The sequence below is a fragment of the Sinocyclocheilus anshuiensis genome, unplaced genomic scaffold, assembly GCF_001515605.1.
Source record: "Sinocyclocheilus anshuiensis isolate Anshui unplaced genomic scaffold, SAMN03320099.WGS_v1.1 scaffold136, whole genome shotgun sequence".
Taxonomy (NCBI): Eukaryota; Metazoa; Chordata; class Actinopteri; order Cypriniformes; family Cyprinidae; genus Sinocyclocheilus; species Sinocyclocheilus anshuiensis.
Genome location: NW_015554074.1, coordinates 185,234 through 201,218, shown reverse-complemented (window position 1 = coordinate 201,218; position 15,985 = coordinate 185,234). Strand labels below are relative to the sequence as shown.

General features: G+C 36.3%; 1 protein-coding gene across 5 annotated transcripts in view; it reads left to right on the top strand.

Moving 5' to 3' along the window:
• The window catches only part of dachd (dachshund d), a 112,383-nt gene that overhangs the window by 60,352 nt on the left and 36,046 nt on the right, over positions 1–15,985 (top strand). For all 5 annotated transcript variants that reach the window (XM_016460952.1, XM_016460951.1, XM_016460950.1 and 2 more), the window contains exon 3: positions 4,697–4,858. In XM_016460952.1, coding sequence (XP_016316438.1) covers positions 4,697–4,858 — 162 coding nt within the window. The remainder of the gene's footprint in view (positions 1–4,696; positions 4,859–15,985) is intronic.

Below are 15,985 nucleotides of genomic sequence, written 5' to 3'. Positions count from 1 at the left end.
TGATGTGAAGTTAATCTGATCTTAATTTAATTACACTATTAGTGGAAGGAGGCACATACATTCCTTATTTGTTATAAGAATGTTCTGACATTGAGCAGGTATGGGGCAGCCCGCATGTTAATTAATAATGAACATTCTGACAATATTCAGAGGCATGACAGCGTTAAGCCAGTCTGCTGCTGGTTCCTTTGCATATTAATAGATCCTTCATTATTATTTAATATGACAGCTGCTCCAAGTGCTACGATCAGACCCCATCTCTATTATTTGCTGTTTTGTGCACAGTATGACAGTACCATGCGATTCTTTATTTGTCAAAGTCCCCTCCCCACACCGCTGTCTTGCGCCCGTCTGCCCGCTCGTTCTCTCTCAGGCTCAGCTGTTTATATATGGCTGAAGAGATCCTTGTGTCTGTGAGAAAACAGACATGGGTGTCTGAATCTAAAGGTGACTTTCAAAAGTCGAAACATTGTGATCTGCTATTGGTGCTTTGCATACTAATGAATGCTAATTGAGGAAGGAGTGGGTTGCTCGTTGTGATGTTCAGACGTGCACAGGCACTACGAGTGGACTTGTTGCTGATGTGAAGAACGGTTTGTGGATGGGCACTCTGATGTAGATGTTACAGTCAAACACCCTTGTAGCCTACATTGGATGTTATTTGTGATCTAATGAACCAGACTATCTCTCTGGAACGATATTGAATGATAATGTAGAGGAGGATTCATAAACATGAATACAATTGCCTCTTGCATGCTTGTAGTTTGTAGCAGTGCTTCTCAATTGGTTTTACTTCATTATTTATTTATTTTGATTTTCCATAATTAGTATTTATAATTGTATTATATCTGATTATATAGTGTCTCAAAAACATGCCACAAACCATGTTTATCCTATACTAACTAATATTTAATCTAGGCTGGGTTGTATCTCCTTTTTCCTTTTGTGGTGTTGTTGAAAATGGCAAAATTGTATTTATTTATTTGTTTGTTTGTTTATTATTTATTTATTTGTTGTTTGTTCATTCAGTCGTTCATTCATATGTTTGTTTGTTTATTATGATCAAATATTTTATAATTAGTATTTATAATTTTATTATATCTAATTATATATTATATATAGCCATGTTTATCCTATACAAACTAATATTTAATCTAGTCTGGGTTGCATCTACTTTTTCCTTTTGTGGTGTTGTTTAAACAAATTGCAAAATGTATTTATTTATTTATTTTCTTTGATAAAATATGTTATAATTAATATTTGTAATTTTATTATATCTAATTATATATTGAATCAAAAACACGTCACAAACCTTGTTTATCCTATACAAACATAGATTTGCCCTAGTCCGGGTTGCATCTCCTGTTTCCTTTTTTTGTTGAAAAATGGCAAAATGGCAAAATTTGACTTTATTTATTAATTTATTAAAATATTTTATAATCGGTATTTATAATTTTATTATATCTAATTATATATTGTTGCAAAAACATGTTTATCCTATATGAATGTATATTTAATTAAGTCTTGGGTGTGTCTACTTTTTCCTTTTGTGTTGATGTTGAACATTTATTTATTTACTTATTTGTTTGTTGGTTTGTTTTTCAGTGGTTGAAGGATCAGTTTGTCCTAAATTCTGAAAAGTTTATTTAGAAGTAAAGCCTTTGCCTTTAATAACACTGTTTTAAAAGTTGTCAAAGCTTATTTTGCTATCAACAATAATGTGGTTAGTAGCATATGTTTTTTCATTGCTATCTTTGACTTGACCATTTTTGATTGACAATCCACCAGCCGAGAGTCACTAGTTTATGCTGTAATAGACTCATTGAGCAGGAAATTATGGTAAGCTGTTTATTGATAACATCCATACCTGCAGGACATTCCATATAGACATATCTATTTTAGTTAATAAATGAATATGAGAGATGTGTTTAATGCATTACTGAAGTGCATAATTGGCGGACTAAAAATTGAATATCTCAAGTGCCCGACTTTTTCACGCAAGCAACCGGAAGGTGATTTTATTCTTTTATTTTTTCAGGTCTCTGCTCCGCATACATCTCATATAGAAAACAGTTGACTCTCTCCCATTAGACGCAAATGAAGATTGACCTTCTGTGCGACTGGAGGCCATATTTATTATGAGTGGAGGGGCGGGGGAGTAGATCCCCCCGCAGATGTAGGGCATGAATATACAACAGCAAACGAGAGCGGCCACTCTGACACCGTGTATACGATTCATCAATATGGTACTGATGTACTTTAAAATGCAAACAAGCCCAGAAAGCCGGTGGCATGCAATGTTGCCCACACCATCTGCCTATCTGCTGCTGGGGAGGCAAGGTGGCGTATTAATGCCACATGTTCGATATCTTTCTTTTTCCCTTTTTCTTCACGCTCAGGAAAGGAGACAGAGGCCAAATGGCCACAGTTGAGTCATGTCAGTGAATGTGACAGTTTAGTGATGATGAATTTATCAATTGGCTTCCCTCACGTGGGGGAAAACAAGTCAAACGGGCCATGAGCGTATCTCGGATTGATGGTACTTTAGAGGACTTGGGGACTGTTTTCTTGGAAAATTTGTAAATACTGACTGAATCTTTTGCTAAAAAGCAATATTATATCTCTCAAATTAGCAACAAATGACAGATGTGAAATTATATGGAAATAACACATACAATTGACTGACTAATGTAATGTAATTTTTATAATATGTTTTCAGTGGTTTATTTATCTACCACAATAATGTGGGGTGCTTTTCTTTCATATTAATATGCAGTTAATTAATTGGCATATCTTGTAATTAATTGGATTTATTCTGAATTGATTAACAGGATAATAAATAAATATACAGAATTCAGATCTGTTTAAATGTTAAAATGCAGTCAGTTATGACATTTAATATTTTTATGAAGTTGCTCAGCCCTTATCCCAGAATCCGCTTTGCCTTCTAATCTCATACATGAGACTATTGTACTATAACAATTTTCAATACACTACGTATAAAATGAGACGGAGATCACAGGATTCACTGAACACCGCTGAAAAAAAAAAGCTCAGCTTTGATTCATCCATTCACATCATTTCATTAATCTTCATTCATGGATTCAAGGTCTCTTTCAAGGATCCTCCTTTTACTTATTGTGAGTCTTTCAGGTGTTTTGTCATTGAAAAAGAGTAAATGACAGCGAGTCAGTTCTTTATCCAATCTTCCCGTCTCCACTGTCCTCCTTTTAAACAAATCAAACAATGGAAAAAAAATGATTGCCACTGGAGCCAAAAGACTTTGAATCGCAGCGTTCCTGTTCATTCAGAGGGAATGACAATGGATTTGAAGTCAGATGAGAGCATTTACTGTTTGAGATGTTTTACACATTTGTGTGTGCATGTGTGTGATTTGGTTTCCCACTGTTTCAGACTGTTTGTTTTCACTTTGTCGTACATCCCCACCCGTTTATTTACAAACAGAAACCATGGCAACATGTCAGTCCTGATATGTTCTCCTGACTCCATCTGTCACCATCAAAGTTCAACGGCGTCATCTTTACATTTAGACAGAAAAAGAGACAGAAATCAGAGAAGACGTACATGACAGTGAGGCTTCCAGCAGAAAACCTTGCATCAGTCCAATGGGACCAGCTGTGTAATCAAAAACAGCAAAGCTACTGTTGGTGATGGGATGCAAATGATCCGCTCTAGTTAAGACGCGATGCTAGACTGAGTTAGGCTAGTGATGGGAGAAAATACCGTGTCAAACAGTTAAAGAGTGGGAAGCAGTTTCCCCCCTTGATGTGCGATCTCAAAAACATGAGTTTAAAATTGTTCTTTTGCATGATTACATAAATAATTCAATATTGGATACTACTGAATGCTAAAACAACTGTATACATTTCATTTTTTTCTTTGCAGATCTCAATTTATAGTAGCATTTTAAGCAATCCATTTTAGCTTTTGTTTATTTATTTGTTTGTTTGTTTCCCAAAATGTGGAATCTGTTGTTTAGACCAGTGTTTCCCAACCGGGGTGCCGCAGCACCCTGGGGTGCCATCTGTCGAGAGCAGGGGTGCCGTGTAAAAAATTTTCAAATTATCATATCGAAGTTAGAAATTCAAATATTGTGACAAAATTAATTTTGTAGGGTGCCACAAGTTTGTTCAAATTTCCAAAGGGTGCCGCAACTAAAAAAAGGTTGGGAAACACTGGTTTAGACAATAATATACAATAATGCAACAATCAAAAAGTTTGGGGTCAGTAATTTCTTTTAATTATTGCTTCTCCTTTTTTTTTTTTAGCAAGGATGCTATAAAATTAAGTGAAAACAGTAATATTGTGAAATATATTACAATTTAAAATAACTTTTTTTCTATTTTATTATAAGATGTCATTTATTTCTGTGATGGCAAAGCTGATTTTTCAGCAACCATTACTTAATTCTTTAGTGTCACATGATCCTTCAGAAATCATTCTAATATGCTGATTTGGTGCTCAAGAAATATTTCTTATATTTATCAGTGTCATCTTTGTAATATTTTTTCTGGAAACATTTTTCTTTGATACATAGAAAGATCAAAAGAACATTTATTTAAAACAGAAATATTTTGTAACATAGATAAATAGATAGATATATCCTTCGTTTTAAGCCCATTTTAGTTGAACCTTTATGATGCAGTGACTCCATCTTTATGTCCTCCTGCTGTAGGCCTCACAGCCGCCGCTGCAGCAGCCGCAGCCGCCACCAACGCCGCCATCGCAGAGGCCATGAAGGTGAAGAAGATCAAACTGGAGGTGATGAGCAGCTACCACGGAAGCAACACCCAGCACGGGGCCGACTTAGAGAACGGAGACCTCAGCTCCAGTGTGGGTGAGTCACCATCCACCAGCAGCATGACTCACACTGCATGCAGGCCTGGTATTAGCCAACGTCTCGCGATCCGTCACAAGTGGTCAGGTAAGACACATCGCAGTTTACACTTAGGAGTAACATACTTCTCAAATGTGTCTTCTGTGATCCGATTTTGAGGGGAGGGTCTCATGACTAAATGTTGATAAAGTGAGAAAAAAAAAGCACAAAGAATTTTAGTTTTTTGGTTATTTAGCACATTTTGTTCCATTTACTGTATGCAATTGACCATTTTTTCAGATATATACTATTAACTGAATTTCAGATGCTCATGCTTTGTGATCTGTCACTGCATGTTGCTATCAAGTCTTGTGCATGTATATGTATGCACTTTCCTAATTTTTAACTGAAAAGTTATTTTCTTTCAAGGCCATATGTAGACACAATGCTTAAACCCTTGTTTTAGCACATGACACATAAGTAGGTTGGACTCATCAGGACATTAGCGTTTGCTACAAATGCGATGCAGTCATATGTTCATTTCCTCCCCATATAGTTTAAGCATTCGCAAAGCATTTTGGAGCCCAATTGCACCCGTACTAGGCACTGTCCTGTCAGATGACCAGAAACTGACCAGAAGTACTCAGATTTCTTAATGCTAGTTTTAACAGGGGTTCATACTTTATACTTTAAGGGATAGTTCACCAAATAATGACAATTCTGTCATCATTTACTCACCCTCGTGTTGTTTCAAACCTGTATGACTTTCATTCTTTTTTGGAACACAGAAGAAGATATTTTGAAGAATTTAACTGTTTTTGTCTACACTTTTTCCATCAGTTGGGTTCAAAAACACACTTTGACATTTTTCAACATATCGTCTATTTATAATCCGCAAAAGAAAGTCAGTTTTTAAAGTTTAATTCATTTTTGAGTGAACCATCCCTTTAAGAACAAACTGATCTGCTGTTATAAAACTAAGCATAATTCCTGCTATTTACCTACACAAAATTTTTAAAATATGTTCTTGAACTCACATAAACTGCAAACGTCCAAATCTATAAGGAAACTCGAAAGCTTTGTGTAATCTTTTTTTGAGCAGTCAGTTTGTTTGGTTGATTCCAAATTCATCATTAGCAGGTAATGCACTTTTAAAGTAGCTACACATCAAATGCATCCATGAGCACTTTATCCCAAAGCTAATAGCTATTAAGCGAGCCGCTAATTCAATTTGGTGAAGAAAATTGGTTTTGAATGTCCCCCGCTCCAATTAATCGTTTCTCAGATACATTCCGATTTTTTCTCTCTCTTTGCAACATTACTTAAAGCCATTTTTTTGTGGAAATTACACTGTTATATTAAACCACAAATCCATTACAAATGATTCAGTTACCATAATCCCCGAGCTGAACTGTGCGCGTGTGATTTCCATTGTGAATATCCACCCTGCGTCGAGGATTTCCCAGCTGCATTTGACACTAGGAGTTTTGGCAAAACACAGCGCGCTCTAAGCAGATTTATCGAAAGGAAGCCGCGTGGAGCTGAGGTCACCCAACAGCGAATGGCGGCGGGGGGCCATGAGGTCACCGAAATAAAGATAAATGCGAATCGGAATAGGCGAGGCAGCAGCAATGGGGCTAATAAGAAACTGTTTTTATCTTTTTACAATTTAAATTGTAACCTTGAGCACGCAGACTCCCCGAAGAATAATAATTCCGGGCCCAGCGGTGAGCGAAGGAGCCGAACTAGAGAGGCATTAGAAGCTTTGAGTGAAATATATGGCTGCGACGCCTCTCCGGCCCATCCACAATCAATTGGATTCTTTTACTTTAATATTTACTCGCAGCGATGAGATGCTAGTCTGCATGGTGATGAACAGTCTACCTCTGGCGTTTGAAGGTGACCTGTCACCGCGTATGGACAAATCTCTCGCTCGCAGAAATGTAGAAAATAAATCATTAAAGGCAGGCGGGCCTCTCATTCCGGGATTTAAATCACTCCCAGATTTATGATTTAAATTAATGCTTCGTTTGGTCAAAAGAACGGAGGCTGAGACAAATGATGTTTGGTACTGAAGCCATCCTAATATTGATTACTGGATGTCTGTGCAATCTCTTGTTTATATCAAGCACTCTCCTGTGACGGGGTGGCCAATAGGAGTCACCCACATGATAAGAGGGCGAAATATAGCTGCCTCTATTCAGCCAGCCAGAGGGGAGAAACAAGCTCCTTTCAGCCTTTAATTGCAACATAAATTAGGTTTTTAAGTGAAATAGACAGTGTTTTCCATTCCCCTTCTCCCAGCAAATTCCCTCACTGCTCCGGATCATTACGGCATTAAAACGGAAAGGTCATTTTGCCAGAGAATCGAGAGAGATATCGCATCTGGGTGTTTTAAAAGAGTGCCAGAGAAAACACACAACTGTGAAAATAAACTCTTAGCTGCGGTGCGTTGCTCTGCTGACTTCTGCTTTTCTGAGCACTGTGATTGGCTGTAATGCTTTTGGACTGTGAATGCCTATTATGTCCTGCTTATAGGCGCTTTCTGCAGCTGGAGTCCAGAGTCTGAAATCATTTGACAGATATAGAGATGACTTTAGAACAGAGGAACTCAGCTAAACTCTCCAGACAGGAGTGGACAATGTCATGAGCAGGAAGTGAGCTGGTGCTATATTAAAATAGCTGCTTATGCTATGAGGTTTTATTTTGAGACACTTAGTTACATGCAAGTGTAATTATTTTTCAAAATGTCACTTAGAGGGGTTGACACAGACCACACCATCAATAATAATAATAATAATAATAATAATTTATTATTACTACAACTACTACAACTACTGGTGATGTTGTTGTCTCTGTTGTCTGTGTGGTGTTATCACTTCTAGTGACATTAGAAAATGTTGTTGTTGTTATTGTTATTGTTGTTGTTATTGTTATTATTGTTATTATTATTATTGATGGTGTGGTCTGTATTTATTTATTCATTTATCGTAGTATTCCATTTTTGTAAGTGATGCAAAAGTTGCCACTGTAAGGGTGTTGTGAATGGTTAAAAGTACATTCAGTAGGGTTTCTAAACTGTAAAAAATGATTTTTCAAAGTGGTAAATACAACTCTAAATATTATTAGCGTACATTTTACAAGAAAGTACTATTTTATTTATTCTAATTGAAAATATCATGTTTAGTTAAATGTTACTTGTATTTGAAATTATTTTTGAAACAAACTATTTCATATAAACAGAATTTCTGAGTGAAAATTGTTTTAAGATAAATCCTGCACCATTTTTTTTTCAGTGTAGGGTGTTGTGTATGGTCGCTACTTTATTCCCCATTCAAATATGAATCCCTTTCTATTCCTCCGCTAATATATATTCTGATGGAGATTTGCAGTACAGTCTAGAACAGATTTAGTCTGAAGTGTCGATAGTAAGTTTGTGAAGGACATTGTACTCTCCTCTGGACTTGTTGTTGTTGATGCAAATTGGCTGGGCTAATGTTTCTTCTGCATTAAATATTCAACTCAGTCACTCTCACCGGCTTGCATCACTATTATTAATTGCAAAAACAGAGAGAAAAACCATCAGCCAGTTTAAGTTGGAGCCAAATAGCCAAACACCCTGAGCAAGAGAGGAGGAGGTGAACATGATTAAGCTTAGCGCTCGCTTCCCTTTTGATTCTTCCCCAGCTTTTTTTCCAAGGAGGTGGGGGTTCCCTTCTCTTACAATGTGGATAGTTCCATTGACTCACAGGAAATGGCACACTTACAGATCACAAACCAAGCAAAACATACGCCTGGAAGAAACACAAACAGCGATCCATTCCCTCGCATTGAATTGACCTGAATCAAAACCAACACCTGCCCTTTTCAAGCAAGATGAATTGTTTGCTTATTTATTCATTTTTATTTGCTTTTTTTCCTTTCTTGCGACTCACGCATTTGCAGCCTTCGGTTTAAGAAATGGAAGGAGGTGAAAAGAATCTCTCTCTTGGTGGCCACTGGGTGCCATTTTGCATCTGATTCCTTGCCACGGCAACGTTAATGGACCTTAAATCCTCTCCGTAATTAGATGGGGGAATTGTGTGTATCACCAACCAGATGATGCTGCCATAATGAAATAAGCGACAAACTTTCAGGCATGTATGTGCGCGTGGGTTTGTGTGGGTTTCTGCGAGTTGGCATGCTCAGACCCGGCCCAGACCTGGCGTTTAGCGTTTTGGGGAGCACGAGCCTGTGACGTCAGGGCTGGTGAGTGGTGTCTATGTTATGGACAGAATTAAAAGTGAAGGGGGGGAGATGATGGGTGGGCCTCCCACCATCGATGAGGTCAGGCCGCTAATTCCGCCAGGCTTCTTCTGGCAGAGGAGGTCAGCACTCAAGAGATGGATCTGCAGAGAGACCGCAGCTGTAAGCGTGGAGGAGCTAATTGGTCCTTATCTTGCTGTCCCATTCATCTTCATTTTTTACCAATTACCGAGCATTATCTGTGTTCTCGGTTGGATATGGGAGTTAATCCTTTTTGGTTAAGCTGCTGGTGCAGCTTGCAAATTTCCACTGGTGGAGCGGGTGATAGAGTCAGAGCGAAAAACAAACTCGGGAAACTTCTCATCATTGTACACAGGAAAGGAATCGATTGGAAATGACATCACGGGAGGGAAGGAAAAAAACAGCGGGGAGGTGGGGAATCAATTATTGGTGTTATAATTCAAGCTCTTGTTTGCAAACGTTGCAGTGCCATTGATTTAGTCGTTTTCATTGCGCTTGCCATTATTGACTTGTTAAAACCATATTTTTTTCTCATCGGTGGTTTCAAATGTGCAGCCAATCAACCGGTGGTGTTTCAAATCTTGTAATAATTACTCAAAATGTATTCAATTGTGGCAGAATTTCCCTTTTTTGACGCTTCAAATGGGAAAGAACCGTCTTTGAAGCAGTCAGAATCTCTCTTATTATACACTTAACCATATGGATAAGCTAGCAAACACATTAATAACTGTAAGACTCATGCTTCTTATTGTACTTGTTACACTGTCAAGAGCGATCTCGTCACAAATTCATTGCATCACTGCGTCAAGAGCTCGACGATGCTTTTAACTGACACTGAGGAAGTCGGTAGCGGTGCGATATCTGTCTGATGAGCGCTGTCACATTTCCTCAACACCTATCAAACAACATAGACCCTAAATCTATTGTCTTTATAGCAGGCACATCCATCATGCATCGGGGCCGCGTCGCGTCTTTATAATCAGCCAGCTTGTACATCGAGCCCTCATTTAGCATAAAGCGTTCGTGCTCAATGCCGGGCCTCTTAAAATAGTTCCCCATAGAGGACGTATTGAGTGAGCCATGCCTCCTGCTCTTTGATAGGGATCTGTTCGGTCACACACAGCACCAGCTGTCATCTCAGCCTCGACTGCTGTGATTTAATTAGTCTGTTTATGTCCTTTCTAATAATAAATCCCACACTGTGGAAGGACAAATCCAACAAGGATTGCGCTTTGTTTTTCAATCTGGCGGCATCGCACTGCTAAACGTGGCACGGCAACGGCAACGGCAAACAGAAGAAAGTTTTTGGTTTAATCGTGTCTGTATGTTTGACTTTCACTTTTTCTTCTTCTCTTTTCTCATGCCTTCATCTAAGTCAGGTTGATATAGTTATAACATATCTCTTTTTCAGATGAAATTTGGTTAAATATTTCTTAAATTGATGATGTTTCCTTTGTGGTTTTTTTATGTTTCCAATGATTGGTTGATTTTTCCAAAAGAACAGTAATTTTGCCATGTTGTTTTGAAAGCGTTTAATCCAACAACTAAAATACAGTGAATAATTTTTTGACGAAAAATGGCATGTTTTACAAACTGTATTACACTGAATGAACACATGATATTTATAATATAATTTAGAATCAATTTTCATTTTACATAATTATAAACATCAGTATTTCCAAGTATACAATGGAAAAGTTATATATTTGGAAATTATATAACTGAAGTTATATATAAATTTCTTTAGTAAAACAATTGAATACCATACAATATGTTAGTTTTTTTTTTAGTTTCTGAAAATAAAAAATGAAATAAAATAAAATAAAATAAATGCCACATGGACTTTTGACATTTGAGTCATGATGGAAATGAATCTCAACAAATGCTTTAATAGAACTATATGTAAAGAAAACATGTAGCTGTGCTCTGTGTTTTTTATTAACATGAATATGAATGACTATTCATTTAAACTACTTAGAGTTTTTAATCAATGAACCAAAGTGAACAGTTTGAATTGATTCAGGGAAATTAACTAACTTGGATCTAGTTTATAGACACTCTCTTCAGGAAACTTTCCTGGCAAAGTGCAATAAAATCATCATCATATTCATGATGTTGCTTAAAATAAATCACCACAAATATAGTATGAAAATTTGATATATTGCCCAGAAGTCTGCTGAGTGAAAAACCAGCCTGCAGCTAAACAGCAAAAACATGTTGTTCACTTCCTAGCCACATCTGAGTCACACCGGCAGAAATCAGGGCAATGATTCATTCCTTATTACTCCCTGACTGAGTCCCACCATAGGCATTTAGCATCACAGATAGCCAGTTTCTTCAAATCCACCTCACCTGTGTCAGTTTACAGTGTTGAATGCTGTTTTGTCTCGCCTTAAACATCAGCAGAGCTCTTCACGGGAAGGCAGGAAGCATTAGTAATAGCTCTGAGACCGCGATGAGAACCAGGGCTGAGTTTAGAGAGACACGCGGCCTCTCCTGGGCATTCCTTTCTGAGTGCCTCTATTAGTGTGTTGTGCTCCTGGGAAGCAGGTGACAGATAAGTGGAGAGCGTCACACATTTTAATAGAATTTCAAAAAGATAACTCGATAATCACTTACTTTTTTAATGAAGTCGAATTGCTTGTTTTAATTCCGGTTGCATCGACAGTTAAGCATCAGCATAAAATTGAATATGCATGATTTTGGGAGAGAGGGGAGTTGGGTGTAAAAATGTGCAAAGCGCTGGTGTACACAAATGCCTACAACAGCAGAAACCGATTACAAAATGGGAATTGATTAAACATTATTTCTGTAATGATCCGTATCATGCTCTATCATCTCTGAAAAGCAGCACAGCTCCACGTTACTGCAGTGAGCCAACACACTACGTGTTCATGCAGATATTTGTGTGGACTAAATGAAATAAATAAGTAACTGGTTTACTTGTCGAGCCTCATCAGCATTAAAGCTCGTTCTTCATTAATTGGATGAATTTATTTGGAGCCGTTTGATTCCGTTGTGAGATGTGGTGCGTTGCCTGTCCCTCTTTACTAATCTCTTTCAGGTTGCATTTATAAGTGGAATTGAGTGACCTTTGGAGGCAAAGATAGGGATGAAGAGATCTGCTCAATTTGAAAAGACAATGTCACATGGTGTAAATGCGATACATGTAATAAATGACATTCAACCTTTCACACACAATAAGCCTCTGCGGTCCATAATGTGAAAGATGCATGCGCTTTGGCTGCTTCAAATATTCCATCCGATAGGTCACCTCACTGCATTCAATTACGGGAGAGAAACAAACCGGCGAGTGATGCGTTACCGCCGTGCCTTATGATGACAGAGAGGATGTGGTGCAATCCGAATATTGCCATGATTATTGCAGTGATAATAACATTGCAGCAATTAGAACATGAGAAATGAATGCGCTGCCATTATCACTCACGGGTATCAATCATGCCTGGAGCCCCATTAACCCAAACCAGACAAGCGATCCTGCTCTGGGTCAGGCTTCCTGCCAGAACAAATCATCCCATCGCCTCAAGTTACAGAAAGTAGCCCCCATTTAGCCCGTGTAGTACATGTACGAAATACAGGAATCTGTGCAACTCAACTTTTCTTAGTAACCCAGTGGAAATTTGAGTGCTCAAGGGCTGCTCTTTAAAGCTTAAGAGTCCTGTTATGTTTAGTTTGTTTTACTGAATGTCTTTAGAAGAAATGGAAATACACACTAATACAGTATAGAGCTAGAAAAGTAATGTGGATATCAAATCAGATCATTTAAAGAGATCTCAACTGTGATTTTTCTTTTCTATTTGGAGACCTGCAAAAATATTTTTAAAGTCAATTCTCTCAATGTATTATTTTTTATTATTATATGTAAAAATGTATATTGTATATTTTTATTTATTTGTCTAAAATATGAAACAGTTTTATGTAACATAAAAATAGAAGAAAATAATAAGAAGAAAATTGTTATATTTTATTTACTTAAGCAAGTTAATATTATCTTCACTTTCTTTTAATCTCATAGCTGTCATGAAGAAGCTACTGTGAAATTAATTAATTAATAATTAAATTAAATTATTAATTAATCTTAGTTTTTCTTTTATTGGAAGACTTGAAAAATATTTTTTAAGGGTCAGTTCACTCAAAAATTTAAATTAATTCATCATTTACCCTTATGTTGATCCAAACCAGTGATATGTTTTGAATCATTTTGTATTATTATATTTTCTGTTTTCATTTCAATTTTAGTTAAAGTGTAGATTTTTGTAGGTTTTTTTTTTTTTTTGCATATGTGTATACAGTTTTATTAATTTTTATTTTAGTACTTTAGCAGTAGTTTTAGAATTAAGTTAAACTAATTAAAAATGAGAAATGTAGCCTTGGCAACCAACTGATATTGAAAGTTTTTTATTTGTATTTTATTTCAGTTAATGTTTATTTTATTTCAAGTAACAAAATGTATTTTTAATGGCTTTAATTTTACTTTCAGATTTAGTTTTACAATAACCCTGATCCAAACCTGTTTGACTGACTTTCTTTTGTCAAACACAACATTTTTGAACAATGTTTCATCTGTTTTTGTCCATATAATGAGTCAGTTGGTTCCAAAACAAAACTGAACCCCATTTATTTTTATTGTGTGCATTACATACATAACACACAGAAGAAGAAAAATAAGTCATACAGGTTTGAAACACATGAGGGTGAGTAAGTAATGACATCATTTCCATTTTTTGGGTGAACTATCCCTTTAAGCACTTTCAATAAGACCAAAGCGGTATGACAAACATAACAAATCTCCTTTCACAAGGAATTTCAGAATCATGCAAAGATACAGCCTCTGCAATGTGATGCTAATTTTGTAATTAGAACAGATGATGCAAGAGGCTGTCTTATCCCCTGGAAAGCCTTCCTATGGACCCCTGCACTCTGTGATTGATAACGCCGTTCAATACATTTCATTTCAGAGTCCGAGTCAAATGACAACTGTCTGCCATTGACCGAAAGCAATCTTGTTAAACGGGACCCTTTGCTCAGTATCTGATGGAAATGATTCCCCCCCTCAGCTCTGCCTGGGTGTCACAGTCCCTCAGGGAGGGGGGTTATTGATTGGACTTGAATATATTGTACCCTCAGTGGAAACATCTGCTGGTAATGTCAGCTCCCTTCTGCTTTTTCTAAACCAGCAGAAGTTTATGGAGAATGATATGGGACACATTTAAGCTGAAACCAATTCAATTCCAAATTGGGTGTGCTTTCAGTAATATCCTGAAGCTTGTGCCTGGGCATCTCGTACCATGCAGGTAATTGTGTTAACCAGCTCAATTTACAGTGTAAGAAAGTAGCCCCCATTTAGCCCGTGTAGTACATGTACGAAATACAGGAATCTGTGCAACTCAACTTTTCTTAGTAACCCAGTGGAAATTTGAGTGCTCAAGGGCTGCTCTTTAAAGCTTAAGAGTCCTGTTATGTTTAGTTTGTTTTACTGAATGTCTTTAGAAGAAATGGAAATACACACTAATACAGTATAGAGCTAGAAAAGTAATGTGGATATCAAATCAGATCATTTAAAGAGATCTCAACTGTGATTTTTCTTTTCTATTTGGAGACCTGCAAAAATATTTTTAAAGTCAATTCTCTCAATGTATTATTTTTTATTATTATATGTAAAAATGTATATTGTATATTTTTATTTATTTGTCTAAAATATGAAACAGTTTTATGTAACATAAAAATAGAAGAAAATAATAAGAAGAAAATTGTTATATTTTATTTACTTAAGCAAGTTAATATTATCTTCACTTTCTTTTAATCTCATAGCTGTCATGAAGAAGCTACTGTGAAATTAATTAATTAATAATTAAATTAAATTATTAATTAATCTTAGTTTTTCTTTTATTGGAAGACTTGAAAAATATTTTTTAAGGGTCAGTTCACTCAAAAATTTAAATTAATTCATCATTTACCCTTATGTTGATCCAAACCAGTGATATGTTTTGAATCATTTTGTATTATTATATTTTCTGTTTTCATTTCAATTTTAGTTAAAGTGTAGATTTTTGTAGGTTTTTTTTTTTTTTTGCATATGTGTATACAGTTTTATTAATTTTTATTTTAGTACTTTAGCAGTAGTTTTAGAATTAAGTTAAACTAATTAAAAATGAGAAATGTAGCCTTGGCAACCAACTGATATTGAAAGTTTTTTATTTGTATTTTATTTCAGTTAATGTTTATTTTATTTCAAGTAACAAAATGTATTTTTAATGGCTTTAATTTTACTTTCAGATTTAGTTTTACAATAACCCTGATCCAAACCTGTTTGACTGACTTTCTTTTGTCAAACACAACATTTTTGAACAATGTTTCATCTGTTTTTGTCCATATAATGAGTCAGTTGGTTCCAAAACAAAACTGAACCCCATTTATTTTTATTGTGTGCATTACATACATAACACACAGAAGAAGAAAAATAAGTCATACAGGTTTGAAACACATGAGGGTGAGTAAGTAATGACATCATTTCCATTTTTTGGGTGAACTATCCCTTTAAGCACTTTCAATAAGACCAAAGCGGTATGACAAACATAACAAATCTCCTTTCACAAGGAATTTCAGAATCATGCAAAGATACAGCCTCTGCAATGTGATGCTAATTTTGTAATTAGAACAGATGATGCAAGAGGCTGTCTTATCCACTGGAAAGCCTTCCTATGGACCCCTGCACTCTGTGATTGATAACGCCGTTCAATACATTTCATTTCAGAGTCCGAGTCAAATGACAACTGTCTGCCATTGACCGAAAGCAATCTTTTTAAACGGGACCCTTTGCTCAGTATCTGATGGAAATGATTCCCTCCTCCGCTCTGCCTG